General features: G+C 36.3%; 1 protein-coding gene across 1 annotated transcript in view; it reads right to left on the bottom strand.

Annotated features, from left to right (window-relative positions):
- LOC117995734 (otoferlin-like) overlaps positions 1-16,924 on the bottom strand; it is a 37,240-nt gene extending 20,316 nt beyond the window's left edge. The window contains exons 1-15 of the mRNA XM_069508825.1: positions 16,662-16,924; positions 15,089-15,229; positions 14,136-14,280; positions 13,528-13,681; positions 12,923-13,082; positions 11,431-11,617; positions 10,587-10,777; positions 9,760-9,901; positions 8,807-8,833; positions 8,096-8,268; positions 6,996-7,232; positions 4,636-4,809; positions 3,674-3,826; positions 2,149-2,331; positions 318-434 (exon numbers count right to left, since the gene is read on the bottom strand). Coding sequence (XP_069364926.1) covers positions 318-434; positions 2,149-2,331; positions 3,674-3,826; positions 4,636-4,809; positions 6,996-7,232; positions 8,096-8,268; positions 8,807-8,833; positions 9,760-9,901; positions 10,587-10,777; positions 11,431-11,617; positions 12,923-13,082; positions 13,528-13,681; positions 14,136-14,280; positions 15,089-15,229; positions 16,662-16,769 — 2,292 coding nt within the window. The 5' untranslated portion in view covers positions 16,770-16,924. The remainder of the gene's footprint in view (positions 1-317; positions 435-2,148; positions 2,332-3,673; positions 3,827-4,635; positions 4,810-6,995; positions 7,233-8,095; positions 8,269-8,806; positions 8,834-9,759; positions 9,902-10,586; positions 10,778-11,430; positions 11,618-12,922; positions 13,083-13,527; positions 13,682-14,135; positions 14,281-15,088; positions 15,230-16,661) is intronic.
- Between the last annotated feature and the right edge of the window lie 5,586 nt (positions 16,925-22,510).

Raw genomic sequence — 22,510 nt, 5'->3', positions numbered from 1 at the left:
AATTAAAAAGCCATCTACATTATGGGCAATTTATTCCATGCTGAAATGTACAATTCATGTTAAATTAAATTTAATGTACATACCTATAATATAAAAAGTGTGTTTTATTTCCCTGCATACTTTTGAGAAAAGCACTATACATGCCTCGGCGTGAAATGGCAATTGTCTACTTCTCGGCCTTTGCAATAATGTACTAATAATAAATACTGTTCATTGTTTTCAAAAGTCGCAACACCCACTCACCCTCAGAAAATAGACGAAGCAGTTAGCGATTATTTTAGTTAATGGTACTCATCACTACAAGTAATAACACCCACCTTCGTTTCTTTGACACTATTCAATGCATTTATTCTTACAAAAGTTTGAAGAGACTCAAGTCCATTGAAACTGCTGCTTATTTTCCCTTTGTAAATGAAAGCTCGACACTCCAACATCTATAGAATAACAAAACAATAACACATTTAACTTTATCTCCTGGTAAAAAACAGAAAATTTCTTTTATTTTATCCATTTTTAGGGTTCCGTACCTCAAAAGGAAAAACGGAACCCTTATAGGATCACTTTGTTGTCTGTCTGTCGGTCTGTCAAGAGCCTACAGCGTACCTACTTCCCGTTGACCTAGAATCATGAAATTTGGCAGGTAGGTAGGTCTTATAGCAGAAATTCGGGGAAAAATCTGAAAACCGTGAATTTGGGGTTACATCACACAAAAAAAATTAAATTGTGGTCATAAACTAATAATTAGTATTTTCAATTTTCGAAGTAAGGTAACTATATCAAGTGAGAAAAAATACGACTGAATTACGGAACCCTCGTTGCGCGAGCCTGACTCGCACTTGGCCGGTTTTTTACTTCGTACTTAACTCCCAGTAATGACGAGTATAAAACCTCCGCTCCTGCAAAAAGCTTGTAGGTACGTATTACTCGTTTACACAGCCATGCATGACCGCATTTGATGGCCGATATCAATTAAAACACCTTTGTTCGAAAGCAGCTTTGCGCGCTTTAATGTGGTACTAAGTACCTAATTGTTTTCATTTAACGCTACAATAATTTATTGATAGGTAATTAATTAATTTTATTGTTAAACATGATACGCCACGGTCGACAATTACAACGAACAAGGTTCGCTAAAGTATTACAATTATTTGAAAAAAAAATATGAAGGTGTAATTTTTTTTATTCCGATACAAGTCATCTCACTGACAGACTTTTTCAGCAGACACAGACTGTGATCTCACCTGGTGGTAAGTGATGATTTAGCCTAAGATGGAAGCGGGCTAACTTGGAAGGGGTATGACAGTTTTATCAAAACCGTACCCCTGATCGGTTTTGACACTCCATACACGATCGAACTTGAGCTTGATACATGGTAAGAAGCTGTTCCAGCGTGAAGTACCGTTTGTTTTTGTTGAGGATCTGGAGCCAGATGCTATTATCTATAGCTTGAGAGTTGTTGTGAATCGCCATGTAAAAATATTGATAATCCGCATCTCTACATAGTATAAAATAAAGTCGCTCCCCGCCGTCTGTCTGTCTGTATGTTTGAACGGGTAGATCTTTTAAACTACGTAACGGATTTTAATGCGGTCTCCACCAATAGATAGAGTAATTCAAGAGGAAGTTTCATAGGTAAAGTTTAATATTGGTTTGTGTTAATTTGTTGAAATATGACGATATTTGAACAAAATGTCGGAAGCTTCCATCGAAAATTAACAAATATTACGCGCAACAAGACGAGACGGAGGCGGCGGTGGTCGCATTTATAATATTATTAGTATGGAAGTGACACTACATAAGTATCTACATTGCCACCCATGCGAAGCCGGGGCGGCTCGCTAGTTATAACATAAACAAGGGATAATAGGAAACCACCTATTCAGGGAGTCCGAAGTTCGATCCTGGACACGCACCTCTAACTTAATCTAATTAAAAATAGCTTTCTTTGAAGGCGACGGAAATCATCGCGAGGAAACCTGCATGCTTGAGACTTTTTCATAATCTTTTCAATGGTGTGTGAAATGTGCCATTTGCACTGGTCTGTGTGGTGACTTATGACCTAAAACCTTCTCATTTTGAGTGAGCCCGTGATCAATAGTGCGCTGAAAATGGGTTAAGATGAATGTGCGAATGGATTATTACATATACCATGGCAGTAGTTTTTATACACATGTCGTATTCCTTCAATTTAAGATGGTACCCGATCGGCAGACAGGACTCGAACGCGGATCTTTGTCGGTACAGGCCCATCCACAACAGTAGCTCCACTTTACCCGCGATACAGTGGCAGCCTGTAGCTAGCGTGTTGACATGCTTTGGACATTTGAGTGGCTGAAATAAATATATGGCCATAAAGAGATGGCCCATTAACCACACTGATATTATAACCACAGTATACCTAACACCTGCTTTTGCTCGTGTATTTAACCGATCTGCGACCAATGACGTGCGGTTTCTCACAGTACGCGGCCAAAAGTGATGAACATCGATCTTTAGAAGGAGACAGCAGATTTGTAGAGCACTGTCTCGGTCATTGAGCCCGACAAAACGTCATATGGGTATGAGTGACAGAGACAACGCTCTACAAACCTGAAATGTCATTCTAAAGACCGATGTTCATAACTTTTGGCCGCGTACTGTACTTCCCTATTAACTCGTTTTCCCAAATAGGGTATAGGCAATTATATGGCAACCCAGGGCCTTTACACATGGAAAAAGTTCGCGCGCGGCTGCTGATGCATTACACCCGCGCCTGGATTGTCTTGTGCGAAGACGTTTTGTTTTATTTGTTAGGTATATTATATTACTAGCTGATGCCCGCGACTTCGCACGCGTGGATTTACTTAGGTTTTTAAAAATCCCATGGGAACTCTTTGATTTTTCGGCCTATGTCCCTTTCCAGGTCTTAAACTATACCCATGCAAAAAATCACGTCGATCCGTTAACATTTTATATTTATAATAAAAAATATTAAAAACGGTCTTAATAATAAATAAATATAAAAATTTAATTAAATATATTAAATATTTAATTTAAATGCATATATATATATATATATATATATATATATATATTATATATATATATATATATATATATATATATATATATTAATTTATATATATATATATATAAATTAAATTTTTAATATAAATATATATATATATATATTTATATTAAAAATTTAATTTTTTATTAATTAATTAATAATAAATTATTATTATTTAATTTATTGCTCCGTTGTCACGTGATTGAAGGACAAACCAACAAACAAACACACTTTCACATTTATAATTAATAATATAGAGGTAGTGATTGTATAGTAGTATTTGTTTTATTTTGCTATTCTCTCTTTTGTTCCTTGTGTAATTTGTTGGTCAATCAACGTTTTATTTATTTGTTTACATTCCTGTGACACTATGTAATTTTTTTTCAGATACAAGTTAGTCTTTGACTGCAATCTCACCTGGAGGTATGTGATGATGCAGACTAAGATAAAAGCGGGCTATCCTGGAAGTGATATGGCAGTTTATGGCAGCTTAGGGGTATATAAAGAGAGAAATTGATGATCTAGAAAATTGAAATTTATGTTTATAAATATAAATATTTAAAAATATATAAATATTTTTACACCGAGGAGTATTTATTTCAATCGTCAGTAAATAAATAGAACCTTTATATAAACGCTTTGAATTCGTCCACAGTCTTTGCCACTTTGCTCTGGTATCACCGAATGGATCACGTCCGCTGCAGATATTTTTGTATAAGCCACTCTCGAACCTCCATTCAAAAGCCATACTATAATATCAGGCCAGCCATCGAAATTCTGCGCAAAAAATAGTGGGTTAACTTGTCTGTCAAGAGGAACCTCCAATTTCCGGTTGATAAATTAACGAGCTACCCGTGCACCCACTGGCTTCTCCCACCAGTGGGTGAAAAGGGAATTCGTATTTCCCCGTACACCCACTGCGTGGGTAGGAAATAAATGTAAAAATATGTCGATACATATAGTATCGACAAATAAATACGAAATTGTTAAAACATAACACTTTATTAAAAAACTATTATTATAAAATATAAAATTTTATTATATCCTTCCTTGCTTGCTGCATTTTTATACGAAGGACAAAATTCATGGCCATAAATTGAAAAATTATACTTAGATTTTGAAATTTTCAATAATCTATAAGTATAACAAATAAATAATAATAATTAAATAATAAAAAATAATCTTGAATGCGCGAAAAATAATACTTTGTTGTTTCCTTTTCCTACTCTAAAGTCTTAAAAAGCGTACTACTACTTACTACTTATGTAAATTTAACTATTTTGTATCTATTTATCGATACGATGTATCGACATATTTTAACATTTAAGTCCAACCCTAACATAGTGGGTGTACGGGGAAATACGAATTCCCTTCTCACCCACTGGTGGGAGAAGCCAATGGGTGCACGGGTAGCTCGTCGATGAAAGCAGGTATATAATATTTAGTGGGTGTAAAGGCAAAAGTCATTAATTATTATTTCCCCAATGATACTTAATGAGTTTTCCTTTATACTTATATAATAATATATGCATCAGAATTCAACGACAAAATAATAGGAAAGCAGTTTAATAAGTAGTAATTCTTACTTTATACATTAGCTTCGTCAGATTTTCTGCTAAGTTGTACGTTTCCAATAGATAATATTTAACTGTCTTCTTTGTGACAGTGCTGTTATCTCCAACTCCTTTGCCGCATGATGGTACGAGATTTAACGTTGAGCTGCTTATGAATTTGCGTGATATTTGCTGCTGTATCTTTTCCTAGCAAAAATGTATTAATAATTACATTTATAATTCATATATCCATACTAACTAATATTATAAATGCGAAAGTGTGTTTGTATGTCTGTCCGCTAGCTTTTCACGACCCAACCATTTTACCGATCTTGATAAAATTTGGTACAGAGTAAGCTTACATCCGGAACATAGGCTACTTTTCATCCCAGGAAATAAAAGAGTTCCCACGGGATTCTTAAATGCCCATCCGTTTAAATTAACCATTCAACCGATTTACATAAGATACTCTCAATTACCAACTCCTCTACTTAACAGCAAATGATAGCAAAACGTATAACTAATTTAGGTATGTACTACATTTTACATCGAAGTACAAATTCTTATGGAAACGGTCGGCTTTGCATTCAGTAACCCATATGGTAGTATAATAACTATTTTTTTTAAATTGCAGAAAAAGTGCTGAGCAAAATTTATGATATCAAAACTTACTACCTAGCTGTTAAGTTTGAAAGAAAAATCCCCTTCTTTTCGAAGTCGAAAGCCCTTGTTAACTAGAAAAATATAAGGCTTTGCATTTCAATGGTATCGTTTGATGTACCTATGCTTTGTAGTTTATTATTTTCTTCTTTCTTCGCTACGAGTTCTCGTTAATATGTACTTAACCAATAAGCTTGTCTTGAACTCTTTATTGAAACTTTATTTGGAAAATCTATTTGTATTTTACGTGATACAATAATATACCTACGTTATTGTAAAGAAGTACTAAAACTATAGTCTATTTTATAATGCCTGAGATAAAATAACGTTTCGTGTGTTGCCTGTTTTTTTACGGCTCTTTAATAGTGATGTGGTGCAATCGATACTTACCTACCGATAAATATTATTGTAGGTGTACCTACTATCAAGATGTGTTATAACAAAATGTGTTGAAAATAATTCCAATTCAAATGAAATAAGTATGGGCTGATTCTCAATTTATGAGTTTTATATACTATTGAAAAATTCCTTGAATTATTTTTGTATTTTTTTTTTGTTATTAATTACTAGCTGATGCCCGCGACTTCGCCCGCGTCGATTTACGTTTTTCAAAATCCCGCGGGAACTCTTTGATTTTCCGGGATAAAAAGTAGCCTATGTCTTAATCCAGGGTAAAATGTATCTCCATTCCAAATTTCAGCCAAATCCGTCCAGTAGTTTTTGCGCGAAGGAGTAACAAACATACACACACACACACATACAAACTTTCGCCTTTATAATATTAGTCGGGATTCTTTAAATCTTTTAAATAATATCTGATTAGTGCTACGTTTTGATCTCGTAATTACACATTTCATCTCACTCAACTTTTCTTATTTAAAAAGTACCTACTTTAAAACGTAAAATTTTGTTGTGACCTACCTCGTTTTCATTATTTTGGTGTTAAAATAGAAAATTGCGCCAATTCCTGGCAACGACCATGATTTCTAGCTGTCATTTTGTCTCTGAGATTAAAAAATAGACTATAAGCCCTAGATGGTTCTAACAAAGACTTCAGTTTGTAAGTAAATGATGACGTGACATTTGATGACTATCAATTTCTTACTAAAGAAGAGTTTGCCATATTTCGCTAATCTGTGCAAGGGCCGAGTCTTTGCGCTAGCTGATCAGTTTCCATGATGAGGATTCTTAAACACGACGTGGTTTTAAAATATTTTCGTTTGTATGCAGCATATTCTATTATATATATTATATATAAAATATAAAATAAAATATATATAATAAAATATATAAAAATAAAATATATATATAAAATATTAAAAAAGCAAATATATTATATATAGAAGCGAAATACCACTCGCTCACTGACTGACTGACTGACTTGCTAATGACGAAATCTCAGGATCTATAAAGCCTACAAACTTGACATTTGGTATTTTTCCTTCACCATTGAAGCAGGTGATATATAATTTCTTTAAACAAGACTACCTAAATAGGCATCTAGTAGTAAACGCGTCCTATCTTAGGCCACATCAGGTGTGGTTGTGGTCAATCGTGTGCCTATATCTACACATAACTCCAAAAAGTTAGAGGTCGAACACCCGACCCCTCGAATACGAGGCCGACGTCTTAATTATTACTAAGCTATCACCTCTTGTTAGTTAACTACACGCTACAACCAAATCCATCATTATACCTATAGTAAGTAGGTACCTATATTAGCAAAGTCTTACAATTTCCTCCTTCTGAAAAGCCAACTGTTTCAGATCTAACTCGGTAGTATACTGTTGCAGCCTGATGTTATCTCCACCGCAAATACCGCTCGGGGTTGAATATTGCACGATGTCTAGAAACTTTACAATGTTGCCGGAGGCTTCGTCTAAAGCCTTGTTCAGTTGTTCAATGAGCTCATTCGGGGTAGAGTAGTCAAAGTTCTTTAATCGACGTTCTACTTCGCTTATCGCAAAATTCTGTACAACGAAAGCTTTACTACTGTAAACATTAAATTAATCATCATAATTCAACTTAATGTACTTACCTATATTAAATTTATAAATACGAAAGTGTGTCTATCTGTCAGCTTTTCACGACCCATCCGTGAAAGAGATTTTGAAGTAATTTGGTACAGAGATAACTTGCATCCCGGGTTTAAAAGAGTTCTCATAGGATTAAACAAAACCAAATTCATGTGGATGATGTGGCGGCATCATCTAATTTGTATAGAGATAGCTTAAGCATTGAATGTTAATGTGAAAGTCGTTTAATTTACTTGCATGCTTGAAGTTTGGTCAAATAGACGAGATTGAGATCGAATCGATTCAGTTTTCAAGTGCAAGTAAGGTATTTACTTGCCTACTGATAAGAAAATTGGACGATATTCAGTATTCTTGTGTGTTTGAACAAAATAATGACAACTAACTAAGCATAAAAGTAAGTTTTGACGACCTCCCTGGCGCTGTGGTAAGCGCTGTAGCCTTATTAGTGGGAGATCCCGGGTTCGATTCCTGGCAGGGATTTGGAATTTAATAATTACTAAATTTCTGGTCTGGTCTGGTCGGAGGCTTCGGCCACGGCTAGATACCACCCTACCGGCAAAGCCGTGCCGCCAAGCGATAAAGCGTTCCGGTACGATGCCGTGTAGAAACCAAAAGGGGCATGGGTTTATTAAAAACTGCCATACCTACCCCTTCCAGGTTAGCCCGCTTCCATCTTAGACTGTCACTTACCACCAGGTGAGATTGCAGTCAAGGGCTAACTTGTATCTGAATTTTAAAAAAAAACCTTGATGTCGGCAAAAAATTTGATTTGTCTACAATTACTGGAAAAAGAATACCAAGTCAGTGACAATGCCGTGGACCATATTATTTCTGTACATTCTGAATCTGAAGTCTGGAAGTGTCGTAGCAAACTGAAGAACAGGAAAAGCGTTACAAAAATCCAAGTATCCATAAACCGGTTGACTCTTAAATACTTCCAAACAACCTGTGTAATGCTTCTTACGACCTCCTTGATAAAAAAAAATGAAGTGTAAAGAATAAGTCAACAGTATAATTATTATTTGGGTACCCACGACCCGTACAGTGGATAGTCTTAAATATATAAAAGGAAAAGGTGACTGACTGACTGACTGACTGACTGACTGACTGACTGACTGATCTATCAACGCACAGCTCAAACAACTGGACGGATCGCGCTGAAATTTGGCATGCAGATAGCTATTATAAGATAGACATCCGCTGAGAAAGGATTTTTGAAAGATTTTTGAGGAGTCCCTACAAGAGACATGTCCAGCTGTGGACGTCTATCGGTTGATAATGATGATGATGATGGAGGAGGTAGAATGGGAGTTCGAAATTTGTGTAGTTTACGCGGAAGTCGCGGGCATAAGCTAGTACTTCATATACATCGTTGTATCCTTGGTCTGTAATAATGTGAAATGTCAAAACTCTCTGTCAATGTCAAACAAAAAATGTCTGTCTGTAATTTAGGCATCCGTCACACAAACACATTTATTTAAAAACAGTTGAAAATATAGAATACTTACTTATTTCATTCATCGCGTCGTTAAATTCTGTAAATTAAATGAGTTTTTAAAGGAAATGTTAGCTAGCTTGTCTACTGTACAAATCATGCCCGCCTCAAATGATACTGAATACTACTGGCTCCATTTCCGCGCTTGACCGACAGGCTGAACCTTTGCGCAAAAAATGAACTAGCCCTTTTGACACCAAGCTATTAACCGCGAAGAAGTCTTGTATTTTTTTAAGCTATTTTGGGGTACTTAATATTAAGTAAACCGGTGATAACTTAGTGGTTAACACATCGGCCTATTATTCGGGAGGTTTTTTTTTTAAATAATTTCTAACTTGTCGCTATGACAAGTGTCACCGCATCCCTGACAAGATGTCAGAGACTTTTTTAAACTTTATTTAATTTTCAGAACTACAAAAATTTATTACAATTTACTTAATTTTATATCGTATAATTAATTATAGCTAATTTATTTACAGAAGTGTCATTTTGTGCAAGGTGAAAGGAACAGAACCATACAATGTCTGTCCATGTTAATTGGAAGGAAAGCGTCGTGAGGAAACCTGCCTGCCTGTGAGCTCTCGATAATCTTCTCAAAAAGTGTGTGAAGCCTGCCAATTCGCACTTGACCAGCGTGGCAAACTAAGGCCTAAGCCCTTCTGAAAGAAGACCTGTGCTCATTAGTGAGCCGGGATAGGTTTATCATGATGAATTAACTAAGTTACGTAATATATAATCACTTTCCTAAACAATATACATGTAGGTACAACGTTCGTATCACAAATTTCGTCACTGGCAGTAAGCGAAACCGTGGCCGAGTGGTCAAGGCATCGGGCGCGAACCCAGAAGATGCAGGTTCGATTCCTGCTGGTTACGCAATTTTTGATATGTATTTCAAATTATTTAGTAATTTCTTTGAAGTGTAGGAAAAAACACTAATAAAATAATAAAAATACATGTAGGTACCTTCATCGCCTTTATTATCACAAGGTATTTCACCCATCGTTATTGCAACGCCACATAATTTGCCAGCTATCCTTCGGTCCAACGCCGATACTTCGAAAATGGGACAAAACAAACAAAAATCTTCCACTATCCATAGCTGTTCCTTGAAAAAAATATTTAAATTGCGCAGAATTAGTATAGGATTCACCAAAAACTAGGATAGGATCTAGCTTTTAAACGATTTTTTTATTACAATATTAAAACAGTCAAAATAGTCTTGCGCTTGAGAACAATCATATAGGTAACATATCTGAAAAGAAGTGAGTAAGTAAAGCAAAATATAGGATAATAAAAACGAGTGTAGAGTTGAAAAATCTGATAGTAAAAATAAAATATTGTGTCCTATGGGTGTACTCGGATCTTAATATTTAAAGTCAAAAAGAGGACTATTTGACGCAGTGTTAATCGCCCGGTACGCTCGGTGGGGCGCTTCGAATGCACAAAATTAACTGTAATTTTATATGGCACAATTTCTGCCAGCGTATATGTCCCGCAAATTGCTATTGCGCTGGAACCATGTCTCATTAACATCGAAATGACGTCATTTGACGTATATTTAAGTAAAATATACCTTCAGCTCGAAACTTCAGTCTAGTGGTGACATCACTAAAATGACAGCCACGCGCATTAGCAATTTGCGAGACTTATTCTTGTATTTATGACCATTTTAGTAACAAGACGCGAGCACGAATTTTTCATAAGTAGATATTTTCTGACTACCAACAACATACATAAACGCTTGAATTCTATGGATCGAAGCTTTAAAAATATGAAAACTAAATATTAACTGGTTTTATTGGAGCTACTGGTTCTACATTAATGCTTCTGAGGGCCTGCTGATAAAACGGCACAACTGTGTTGAGCGCCACAAGTAAGGCTCCACGATGATAGGGTCCATCTTCTCCAGTCGGACCGAGGGTTCCCGTAAATGATGTACCATACATGTGAATGAGCGATGGCCCAAATGTTGGCAAGAAACCTTAGACAACAAATACTTAAATTGTAATTTAGCAGTATGTGTGTCTGGTTACCTCATACTTACGCAACTAACTTCTAGATGGATTTTGATAATGTAACAAAAAGAAAATCGGAGTAGTCTGTAAGCCTATACTTAGAATATAACTAGCTTATGCCCGCGACTTCGTTCATGTGGACTACACAAATATCAAACCCCTTTTTCACCCCCTTAGGAGTTCAATTTTCAAAAACCCTTTCTTAGCGGATGCCTACGTTATAATAGCTATCTGCATGCCAAATTTCAGCCCGATCCGTCCAGTAGTTTGAGCTGAGCGTTGATAGATCCGTCAGTCAGTCAGTCAGTCACCTTTTCCTTTTATATATTTAGAAGATATTATGTAGTTACACACTATAGCGTAGTATAGAATATACGAAGCCAAAAACACCCATTTCAAAACTCCTATAGTGTCGGTGCATTGGCTTAGGTATGTATCTATAGCACGCTACAAGTCGAGATGCCAATCGAGGTATGAGGCGAGGGACGGACCCCGCACCGGGTTACCGAGGGGACTGTGCGGGTGTTTGGGGCATCCGCACCCCGATTGCGATCTCGATCTGTCGCGTACTATAAGGCTTTAAGTTGTGTAAAATCTTCATTAAATAGTTTTGTATTACCATTTTCGCCATCGTGTGATATCTGCCCCAACTTTAAATGAGCGCAAGCTAAAACTCGATTGAAACATCCCTCAGCAGAGCAAACTTCAAAGCGAATAAACTGACTCATGTTTGGAAACATTTCTACCATTGACATTTTTTCACAATACACTGGATTATTATTACGATGCAGTGTTGCAGTTTTAGCCTGAAATACAACTTTTTGTAAATTTCGTTATAGAAAATTTTCCGTGTCCATCCGTACTATTTTATCAAACACTAGATGATTCCCGCGACTTTGTCCGCGTGGATCTTGGTTTTTTTGAAATCCCGTGGGAACTCTTCTTTTTTCCGGGATAAAAATAGCCTATGTCCTTTCCCAGGATACCTATAAGCTAACTCTATACCAAATTTCATCAAAATCGGTAGAACGGTTGGGCCGTGAAAAGCTAGCAGACAGACAGACAGACAGACACACTTTCGCATTTATAATATTGGTATGAATTTTATTTATTTGAAGACCACCTTCAAGTAAGTATCGAAAACAACTGTATATCAATTCTACGGGATGATCGATGCGCGAATTTACAGGTAATGGACGAGCGAGCATACACACATGAATTCTTATAATAGATATAATATTATAAATAATAAAATAAACTGAGTCATCTGAGCCTAATATAATATACTCTAGTACATAATATCATATCCTAATATATCCATTTACCCTAATATATTACCTACATTTTCTACCTATATAATATTCACTTAAAGTATGTTATTCCCTTGTATAATGTTCTTGGTTGCGTACTCCAATCCAGATTGATCGTCGGATTGGGCTCCTTAAACTCTAAGAGGTAGTTACCAGTTTTTATACGAAGCGATTGTGGCTGGACGCCTGCACCCAAGTAAGGATGAACCAGTAACGCATTTGGCTAGTAGGCATACAATGGCCACTGTGCCTTAATGCGGCCAGTCGAACATCCAGTTTGCGCAAACACCATATAAAATTTATGAAAAATCTTGTCCACTACTTGTAGCAGTCTCTAGACATCGCTAACAGCGGCTCAGAGTGGCGCAACTGTGTCACAAAGTTTGCGCTTACAGCTGCCAATTATAAGTTATTATTACACAAATATCAAAGCTGCGGTTCAACTAGCATCAAAAACGGGTTCACTCCTGAACTATGACAGCCTATCTAATCGCAAACCGTTTTTCAGGTCACACCTAGGTACCTAGATCCTGTAAAGAACCTACCTTCCAAATTTCAAGTTAACAATAATTAAAACTTTCCAATACAAACTTTCATCCCCTATTTTACCACCCTTAAGGGCGAATCAGTCAGTCAGTCAGTCAGGACTTTGAATTTTATATATATTATATGCACCCCCAGGGATGGACACACTAGGCTACTTTTTGTCCCGAAAATCAAAGAGTTTCCACAGGATTTTTAGCAAACCTTAATCTACCTAGAAGAAGTATCCTGGCATCATCTAGTAATGAATAAACTTACCACGAGACCGCAAAAGGAGACCTTGACAAATGTACTCGGAGGTTTCCCAAAGCGCTTATCACCTTGCCCCAGTGAGCCGTTCGGTAGACCAAATGCTCCATATATAGTAATGAGATAATTGGCACATTGCTGCTGGGAACCCAACGGCAGAAGAAGGTTGCTGAGTTAAAGAAAGCACTTTATTATAAAAACCTCGGAATCAGTTTCGCACGAATATTAGGTAGGTGCTGTGTGCAGATGTAAAAGTTGTGATAGTTAGGACTTCCGCCTTCTAATCAAAGGTCGGGGATTCGATCCCGGGCATGCACCTCTAACTTTTCGGTTTTAATTAATTAAACATCACTTGCTTTAACGGTGAAGGAAAACATCGTAAGGATACCTGCATGTCTCAGAGTTCTCCATATAATGTTCTCAAAGATGAGTGAAGTCTGCTAATCCGCACTTGGCCAGCGTGGTAGACTATGGCCAAAACCCTTCGCACTCTGAGAGGAGACCCGTGCTCTGTAGTGAGCCGGTGATGGGTTGATCATGATGATGATGATGATGATGAAAGTGGGTTCGTCATAAATCAAAAGAAAATCTAGATCTATCTTTTAGATTCTTACTCTTCCATCAACTTGTCATCTTTGATTATTGCAGGCATATTGCGTATTTCTCCTCTAAATATTATTGACACATCTACTTGCAGAAACCCAACTGATCCAGCGGTCGTATCTCGAGGCAAACAAAGTTGTGCCCATTTGTGGAAAACTTGATGATCTAAAATAGTCTGGATGTTCACTTCATGTCTAAGTATCCATATCCATACTAATATTATAAATGCGAAAGTGTGTCAGTCTGTCTGCTAGCTTTTCACGACCCGACTGTTTAACCGATTTATACGAAATTTAGTGCAGAGATCGCTTGCATCTCATTGACATGGGCAACTTTTTATCCCGGATTTTCAAAGACGTAAATCCACGCGAACCAAGTCGCGGGTATCAGCTAGTCTTTATATAAAAACTTGAGAGTGATAAAGTCGAGTAGCAACAGCGCATATCAATGGATTATTATGCAGTTTAAACAATGTTGACTCAAGTCATGTACGGGATGGGCGACCGGGTCCGAATTTTTCCGCAACTAAAGAAATCTCCATAAAATCCTTTAAGCGTTTAATGGAATGAATCACAAACCTAAGCAAAGATAAACGTTGCAGCGAGGTTTAAGCACTTACGTGGTTGAGTCCAGATCGCTCCAAGATCAATAATGGCTTCACCGAGCAAACGTGGTGGAGCACAACACCTCGGTTCCATCACAGCGAGCCATAAACTCGACTGCTGTAGATCACGAATGCTCGTATACAGCTCAAAAACGAAGCTCTAAAACACATGGAATTGTTTGCTCAGATACAAGTTAGCTCTTGGCTGCAATCTCACCAGGTGGTGAGTGATGATGCGGTCTAAGATAGAAGCGGGTTAACTTAACAGAGGTAAGCCAGTTTTGTTAAAGCCATACCTACCTACCCCATACAGGTTTCTACACGGCATCGTACCGGAACGCTAAATCGCTAAATGCCATAGGTAATTTCGAAATTATAAATTCCCAAATTGCCCCTGCCAGGAACCGAAACCCGCCGCGACCTCCCACTTGTAAGACCACGGCACTTAGGTACCACTGCGCCAGGGAGGTCGCCAAAAATGACATTATCCTCCATTATTCATATTTAAAATGGCTAATGTTATCTGACATCTGACATATTATGGATTATAATATGACACATGGATCCAAGACATGATCGCTAACTATGGGCCTCATAAGAAAGCTCAGAGTCACGCGATGGTGAGAGCCGACATAGCTCAACGGGTTGCGAAGCTGAAGTGGCAATAGGCAGGGCAGATAGTTCGTAAAACCGATAGGCAACCTCGCACCGGAAGACGCAGTGTTGGAAGTTGGAAGACTAGGTGGACGGGCGACATCAGACGAGTCGCAGGGAGCCGCTGGATTCAGGCGGCGCAAGTCCGTGGCGTGTGGAAGTCTCTACAAGAGACCTATGTCCAGCAGTGGACGTCTATCAGTTGATGATGGTGATGATGATGAGGAATGTTATCTGTCGTTAACTTTATAATATGACTTTAGTGGGTAATACCTACCTATCTAGGATATGTATTATGAAACTTATATCAATACTTCTCTGTAATAAGGTTCCTGCATGTTTCTGCGGATGCTAGTCCTGTGTTTCTTCTTGCCAAGTACCACTATTACATATGAGCTGGCAGAATGACGGTTGCCCCAAACTAGTTTCCTGCTTTCTAAAATATTCACTGAAATCTAACATAAAAACATGAATATTATAAACTAGCTGATGTCCGCAACTTCGTCCGCGTGGAACTCTTTGATTTTCTGGGATAAAAAGCCTATGTCACTCTCCAAGTCTTTATCTATATCCATGCAAAAAATCACGTCAATCCGTTGCACCGTTGCGACGTGATTGAAGGAGAAACCAACAAACCAACAAACAAACACTTTCGCATTCATAATAAGGGTACCTGAACCTGAGGAAAGCTGAACAGAGTATATTTATTTACAGCTATTTTACTTCAGCTTCGTATTGGTGTATCCATAGGGTGTATCGATTGGAGACGTTGCTTCAACCTACTTCAATCTGAGGCACAGATTTTTTTTCTTAGTCTACCATGTGGGGTATCATTGTTATCATAAAAATAAAGAAATGGGGGGCCGTGAAAATTGTTAGTTTACCATTTTATAACGGAGGTAAACTAGTCAGGAACACAAAATTTGGGTAAATTATGTACCAATTTATATACCTATAGGTAAGTATAGGTACTGAAAACAACAATGCATAAAGTATTTTGTAAGCTATCACCAAAATAAATGAATATATTTTTGGATTTTTCTTTGACTACACACGAAACATTTCATACACTGAATGAATGAATGAAATGAATGTACTTCATAAATGGTCGTTTATGAAGTATGATACAGCATATTATGATACAGCCTAAGGAGGAGCGCGCTTCCTAGAAAATGCATATTTACTTTCGATTTGAAAGTCTATGCTAATAAAAATGAAGGGAAAAACGGAAGCTGGAAGAGCATTCTATATCCTAGCGATTCCAATTAGAAACGAGGGAGCAAATCGCTTCGTATGACACGTATTCGTGAAATTTCAACTACGTACGAAATACGGATGTAGAACTTGTCGAGATCTTGTAGCGCGATAGAAGAAACTTGAGGGAGGATTCAGGGACAAGATCAAAAAGTTTTTGAGCACATTTTACTATATTCTATAGAATATCGGCAGAGAGACAACTTTGCGCCGTCTTTTAAGTTTATTGAAGTTTAGGATTGATCAGAAATTCATGTCAGTAGCCCAAGTACTCAGTACTCAGTAGGTACGACAAGGATTTTTTGGTTTTGTATTGACAAAATTTTACAAAAACCACAAGATAATATTGTGGTTGCAATAATTGCGCTTGTGCTGCAAAGTAAGTCAAGTTCCCGTTCTTTCATCAAAAAGCAAAATAACCAATAAGCTGTCTCTCAAACTGCAAATGACCGCAAAATGTCACATATGAAAAACATTCAATTAAAATCGCATGCACTATAATTTACATCGATTCCACTGGTCTGCACAACGACGACGACGGACATCCATTGTATTTCGTGCAAGAAGAAAAACGCGCGCTCCTACCAATAAGGGTTCGTAATAAATAATTTATAAGAATCGCGTATACATAACCTGAAAATACTGAGGCATCGCTTCCGGATTGTACTCATTTTCAATTCTGTATGTCGGCGGTTGGACAACTTTTTGCCTTCCACGCTTCTCTGGCGACTTGGAGCGCATGATCTTATATATTTTTTAATGAATCGATGCGTCGGAACGGTGTACACTCTGCGTTATAAATAAATCAGGAGGAAAGGCGAGTTCGTTTCTTTTATAACGTCATCTGGGACATGTTGATTGCGGTGAATGACAATGTGAATTTGACGGGTTTTGAAGTTTTGGGGTGCTTTTTTTGTGATGAACGTACAGTTTTGACTTTTGAGTTTTCGACTGGTTTCGGTTATGGTTTCGGGTAGTTCTTTATCCCAGTAAACAGCCCTTAATTATTCCTATTTATTTGCTATCTTTTTAACCGACTTCAAATCAGAGGTTCTCAATTCGTCAGTTTTTTTTTGCATAGCAGTAATAAAACAAAGATTTATCACATGCTAATCAGTTTAACGTTATAGTATTTTGTAATTTTTAAATATTACGTACAAAAATCAAGGTGCATAGATTGTAAAATATAGTCTTTATTCTAAGTAAATAGATCTACAATCCTCTCTGACGTAATATAACGGCCCCTCCTGCGAAGTTTAAAGTTCCGACTTCTCGCGCTTTGGTCCATATAACATCATTAAAATATCTCTATTCTATATTATAGACATTTAGAAGATACCTTATTGATTCGCGATCCGACGATTTATAGAACAAGCTAGAGTCACACGCCAGGAGGCCCACCAAAATCGCGCGCTATGCGATCTTGTTAAAATATCTCCCAAGATTTATAAGGGAACGTCAATATTTTAATGAATTCGCTTTGCTAGTTGCTACTGTAAAGAAACTATGTATATAAAAAGGCCAGGCTGTTTTTTATGAAATTTATGATCAATTATTAAGTAGCCTAAACTGCCACAGGCCTGGCACAGTTTGAATAGTAGAACTTTTTATACTTAGTAGAAATTTGATTCCCGTTTTATAATAATGTTCATAAAGATTATGATAGGTTAAGGTTATCAAGTAGTACCTAATTATCGATTTATATTAATTTTCACTCCGTACTTAAGTCTGCTAATCCACACCTGGCCAATTGGAAACCCTTCTCATCTGAGAGGAGCACTGGCTCAATAGTGAACCGCGGCGATGGGTTGATGACGATGATGATTTAAATATGAAAGGTAATAAAGCGCGAAAGTAGCTAGTCTGAATCGGCTGTGGTTTTTGCAAAAGTTCTATAATTTTAGAGACATTGGGTGTTTGTATTTTTTTTTGTTAAATTTGTTGGCTTGCGCTTGGCTGTAATCAGACCTGGTCGCAAGTGATGATGCAGCCCAAGATGGAGCGCGCTTACCTAGAAGGTGCCTTTCTCTCTTGACTTGAAGGTACCCATATGACAAATTGGCGGGGAAAACTGATGCTGGCAGGGGATTTTAAATCGGCTCGAATTACTTAGAAATGAGACAAATTATAAAAAGGTATTCAATAAAACTACCAAATTATATTGTATGTTTCAATATTATATTACTTTAAAAGTATAAATAGGTTTATTCATAACATACATAAAATACTATAACTACATAGGTACACTTCTTACTCAATAAACTAAACTTAAATCTAGAGCTTATATTCTAACAAGTTACACGGTGGTTACACGCGAACAAAGAAACTTTGGGTTTAGATCATAGAGTTATGATAATCAGTGGTTTAGAATTTTAGATACATAAATATCTACAGAAAATTCAGTGCAACTCTATGCATAAATAAGCATACAGGGTGTAAGCAGAACGCTAGCAAAACCGAAGGCAGGTGAAATTTTTATGAGTACTGATATGGTAACACAAAAAACGCGAAAAAAAAACCATCTGACTGACGCTAGAGGTCAACGAACGTTGCGTAAGTAGGCCACTCGAAGTCAATGTTGTGTTGTAGGTGGGCATTGACCCCAGTTTTGCACGCTATACATTGCGGGTTTGAAAAATATTAAATCACTAAAACTACAAAATGGATTGGATGGTGTTTAGATACTTAGTATAACAATTACGCTAAGTTTCTGCTAGCGTTCTGTTCACACCATGTATAATACGTACGAAGTGACAACTGACTCGCCATATTTGCTCTATCTATCATTTGACATTTCAAAAGTACGGTTAGCAATTAAAGTATTTTACTTACAGAACTTTTTTTATACAAATTATTTAAATATCATTACATATTGCATAAAACCCGACATTAAATTGTAATATTTAATATTGGTAAATCTCAAAGCACGAGTATTTAATCAGGGATTATTGGCAGATAGAGAAACTAAATGATATCAAGCGAATTGAAAAGAAAAACCAGCAAGGAAGATGAGGGGGACAACTTTAGTTTTATATAAACACTGGTAATAAACCACCTTTTAAATAACAGTCAGTAGTAGAAATACTCGTATTTAGTTCCTATATAAGCCTATGTTCTATTTTTTTTATAGTGGAAGGCAGCTATGATGCTTATGAAGATGATAACTAGTCTGAATGACGCAGATATCAGTGGATTTTATATACACAAATGTACTTGATTCGTAATAAATACAATTACTTATTCTTTTCTTTAAAATTGTTATTTTGTATAATATTTATGTATATAGAGGAATGTGCAGCGCCAAGACAAGTTGACAAGACTTAAACCTATGTAAATATCGATTTTTGTTATGGAGATAGGTACTATAAAATAAAAAAATAAAATAAAACTGACAAAATCCCTCACATTTTTTGAAACGCATAGAATAGTATTTTCATTTCAATATAATATTTTCTCAGAAATAAAATATTTTTTGTTGAAATTATTTCATTTCGAAGTTAGTGGTAATATACTTTAATCCTAGACTTTATTGAAAAGGTTTCATATTTTTCATTTATAAAAGTGCATCAATACATCAAATGTTTTACATCGAAATCCATTTTTTCCAACAGACACTAAAATAATGATATGGTGGATATGAGTGTTATTTCACTCCAAAGTTAATGGAATTATTTGAACCCCAGCTCGCGATTTCAACTTTTATTCTACTTTTTAGTACTTTTAGTTAGTAGTGTTTTAGTTTTTAGGATTTCGTACCTTAAAAGGAAAAAAAGAACTATTACAGGATCATTTCGTTGTCTGTCTGTCTGTCTGTCTGTTTGTCCGTCTGTCCGTCGTGTCTGTCAAGAAAACCTATAGTACTTCCCGTTGACCTAAAATTATGAAATCTGATAGGTAGGTAGGTTTTATAGCACAAATAAAATTGTCGTTACTTCACAAAAAAAAATTGTGTTCATGAACAAATAATTTGTGCTTATTTTCAACTTTCAAAGTAAGATAATTATACAAAGTGGGATATCATATGAAAGGGCTTTACGTGTACATTCTTAAACAGATTTTTATTTATTTTCATATTTAATAGTTTTTGGATTATCGTGCTAAACGTTAAAAAATACGACTGTAGTACGGAATCGTAGGTGCGCGAGTTTGACTCGGACTTGGCCGGTTTTTAATACATGGTCATATTTGGGCAACCCAAATATTAAACGAATACTATTGTTTTGAAGTCTCTCATGATTCGGTTCCGTGGAATAAAGTCCTAAGGGACAATTTTAATGCTTGCAATTAAAGAAAAACCCCTTTATAATAACTCTAAAATCCTTTACCAACATTGTGAACTAAGATTGCACACATGCTTCTGAAAAATAGACCTCTTGTAACAGTATCCTTATTCGTAGGGTCCGACGATATGTAGGTGAGATATAATGTTATCGCAGGTATGTTTTAAGGAAAATGTAGGTACTTATTGGTCAATCAACTTCTATGTATATCTCGTATACCTATTAGTAGTTAACCTGCGTTCAATACTTGCCTTCATGTTCAAACATCAAACTAAACTGACTAGTATCACTGCTTATATTATAATAACATTATATTATGATTATCATGATTACATTGTCAGTTCACAGTGACGTTTGCGCCTCTTACGCCTTTCAGCGAGAAGCTACCTTCTTGTTATAGATTATTTATTTACAAAAACATATATAATAAAATAACAGAATATATTAAGTATTTTAGCAATATTTAACTAATAAAACTATAATTAACTTAAACAAAGTGACCAAGACTGGCAGCATATTGGTTACTAGGTAGTATATTAAAATAGTCCTATATCAGTCATAGCATTGAAAAAAAGATGCTCAATGATGATGATTATAAATGCAATTGGTCATGCGATAGTAGCCAATGTGCGCCCAGCCTAACAAGAAATAAAGGATGAGTATTTAGGGTACTAATATCATATTGTAATTTACATTTTAATTCTAGTTACAAACGATTTTTACAGGATTCTCAAATTCTACATTTACTATACCTCATTATTTTAATTTCCTTCTATTTGTTATCGATATGCATGAAATAATTAAATTATATTACACTGGAATATTAAATAATAATTTAACAAACAATGTTTTTCAAAGGTAGGTATTAGGTATTTAGAAAAGTAGGTATTTAAAATTTAGGTATTTAAAATTACATGTCAACGGTTAAAATGTTAGTGTTAGTTGTTAACCAAATTATTGTGCCGTTTATCAAACTAACACGTGTATATTACATTATAATACGATATGAGTAAATTTACCTGTTAACAAACGTGATACTCGAATTTTGGTAATAAATGTATCGGTACGTTAAATCACAACGTTTGGCCCTCGTTAATTTCGCTTTCATTGAAACTGATACCTCAATGCAAATGTTTACGTTAGTCAGTGCCGGCCCAGACATAAAGCTGTAGGCGACCGTCTAGGCCCCTAGGGTGCTCGATTTCGGAGGACAGCAATCTAACTAGCTAGACTACCATGCTTGCAACAAGCGTGTTTGACTGGCTGGCGCGGGCACGTGCAATTAGCTCGCGCTTGTAGCTACCTACCTACTATTATATCGCATTCTGTGCTCGCGCTCTTCTTCTGTAAATCTAGAGTTTGGCAGGGTAGCAAAATTATAAAAGTATTTGTTTTCAAAAGCGCCATTCAGCCCCCGTGTCCTGGAGGGTTACTAAAAGTTAAAAAAACTCTTTTTAGTCAAATCCCAAATAAGAAAGTTTAATAAATAAGTAGATACCAATTTGAAGGCCTCTGCTTATGCCCTCGCAAAAACTAATAAGTGACGAAACGTTATGAGTACTTATCTAAGGATCGTAGTTGTAAAATTAAAGAAAATTTAACTATATTTATTGGATTGATGATAAAGGAAAAATGGAACCCTTATAGGATCACTTTGTTGTCTGTCTGTCTGTCCGTCTGTCATGTCTGTCAAGAAAACTTATGGGGTACTTTCCGTTGATCTTGAATCATGAAATATGGCAGAAATAGGTCGGTCTTATAGCATAAGTAAAGGAACAATCCGAAAACCATAAATTTGTGGTTACATCACAAAAAAAATGTGTTAACGGAAAAAAAATACTAAATCACATGATCACTTAGCAGCGCAGTCCGTCAGTAATTAACTTGCAGTACTTTACATAAAAGTGTTCGATGGTACGGAACCCTTCGTGTGCGATCCGACTCGCACTTGGCCGTTTTCTTTAACAAAAATTACATTTGCGTTTTTTTTAGATTCTTTTCTCACAGGATGCGATAGGTTCCATTTATTCGCTTAGGGCACCGAGTTGGCTTGGGTTGGTGCTGATGTTAGTTACCTTGAAAAGTTACATGAGGACCATTGGATTTAGTGCGAGGTAATCAGTACCCTTATTATAAATGCGGAAGTGTGTTTGGTTGTGGGTTTGTTGGTTTATTGGTTTGTACTTGACGTGACGTGATTGA

Source organism: Maniola hyperantus, chromosome Z (genome assembly GCF_902806685.2).
Source record: "Maniola hyperantus chromosome Z, iAphHyp1.2, whole genome shotgun sequence".
Taxonomy (NCBI): Eukaryota; Metazoa; Arthropoda; class Insecta; order Lepidoptera; family Nymphalidae; genus Maniola; species Maniola hyperantus.
Note: the sequence above shows the minus strand (reverse complement) of the source record. Positions and strands in the feature narration are given on the sequence as shown.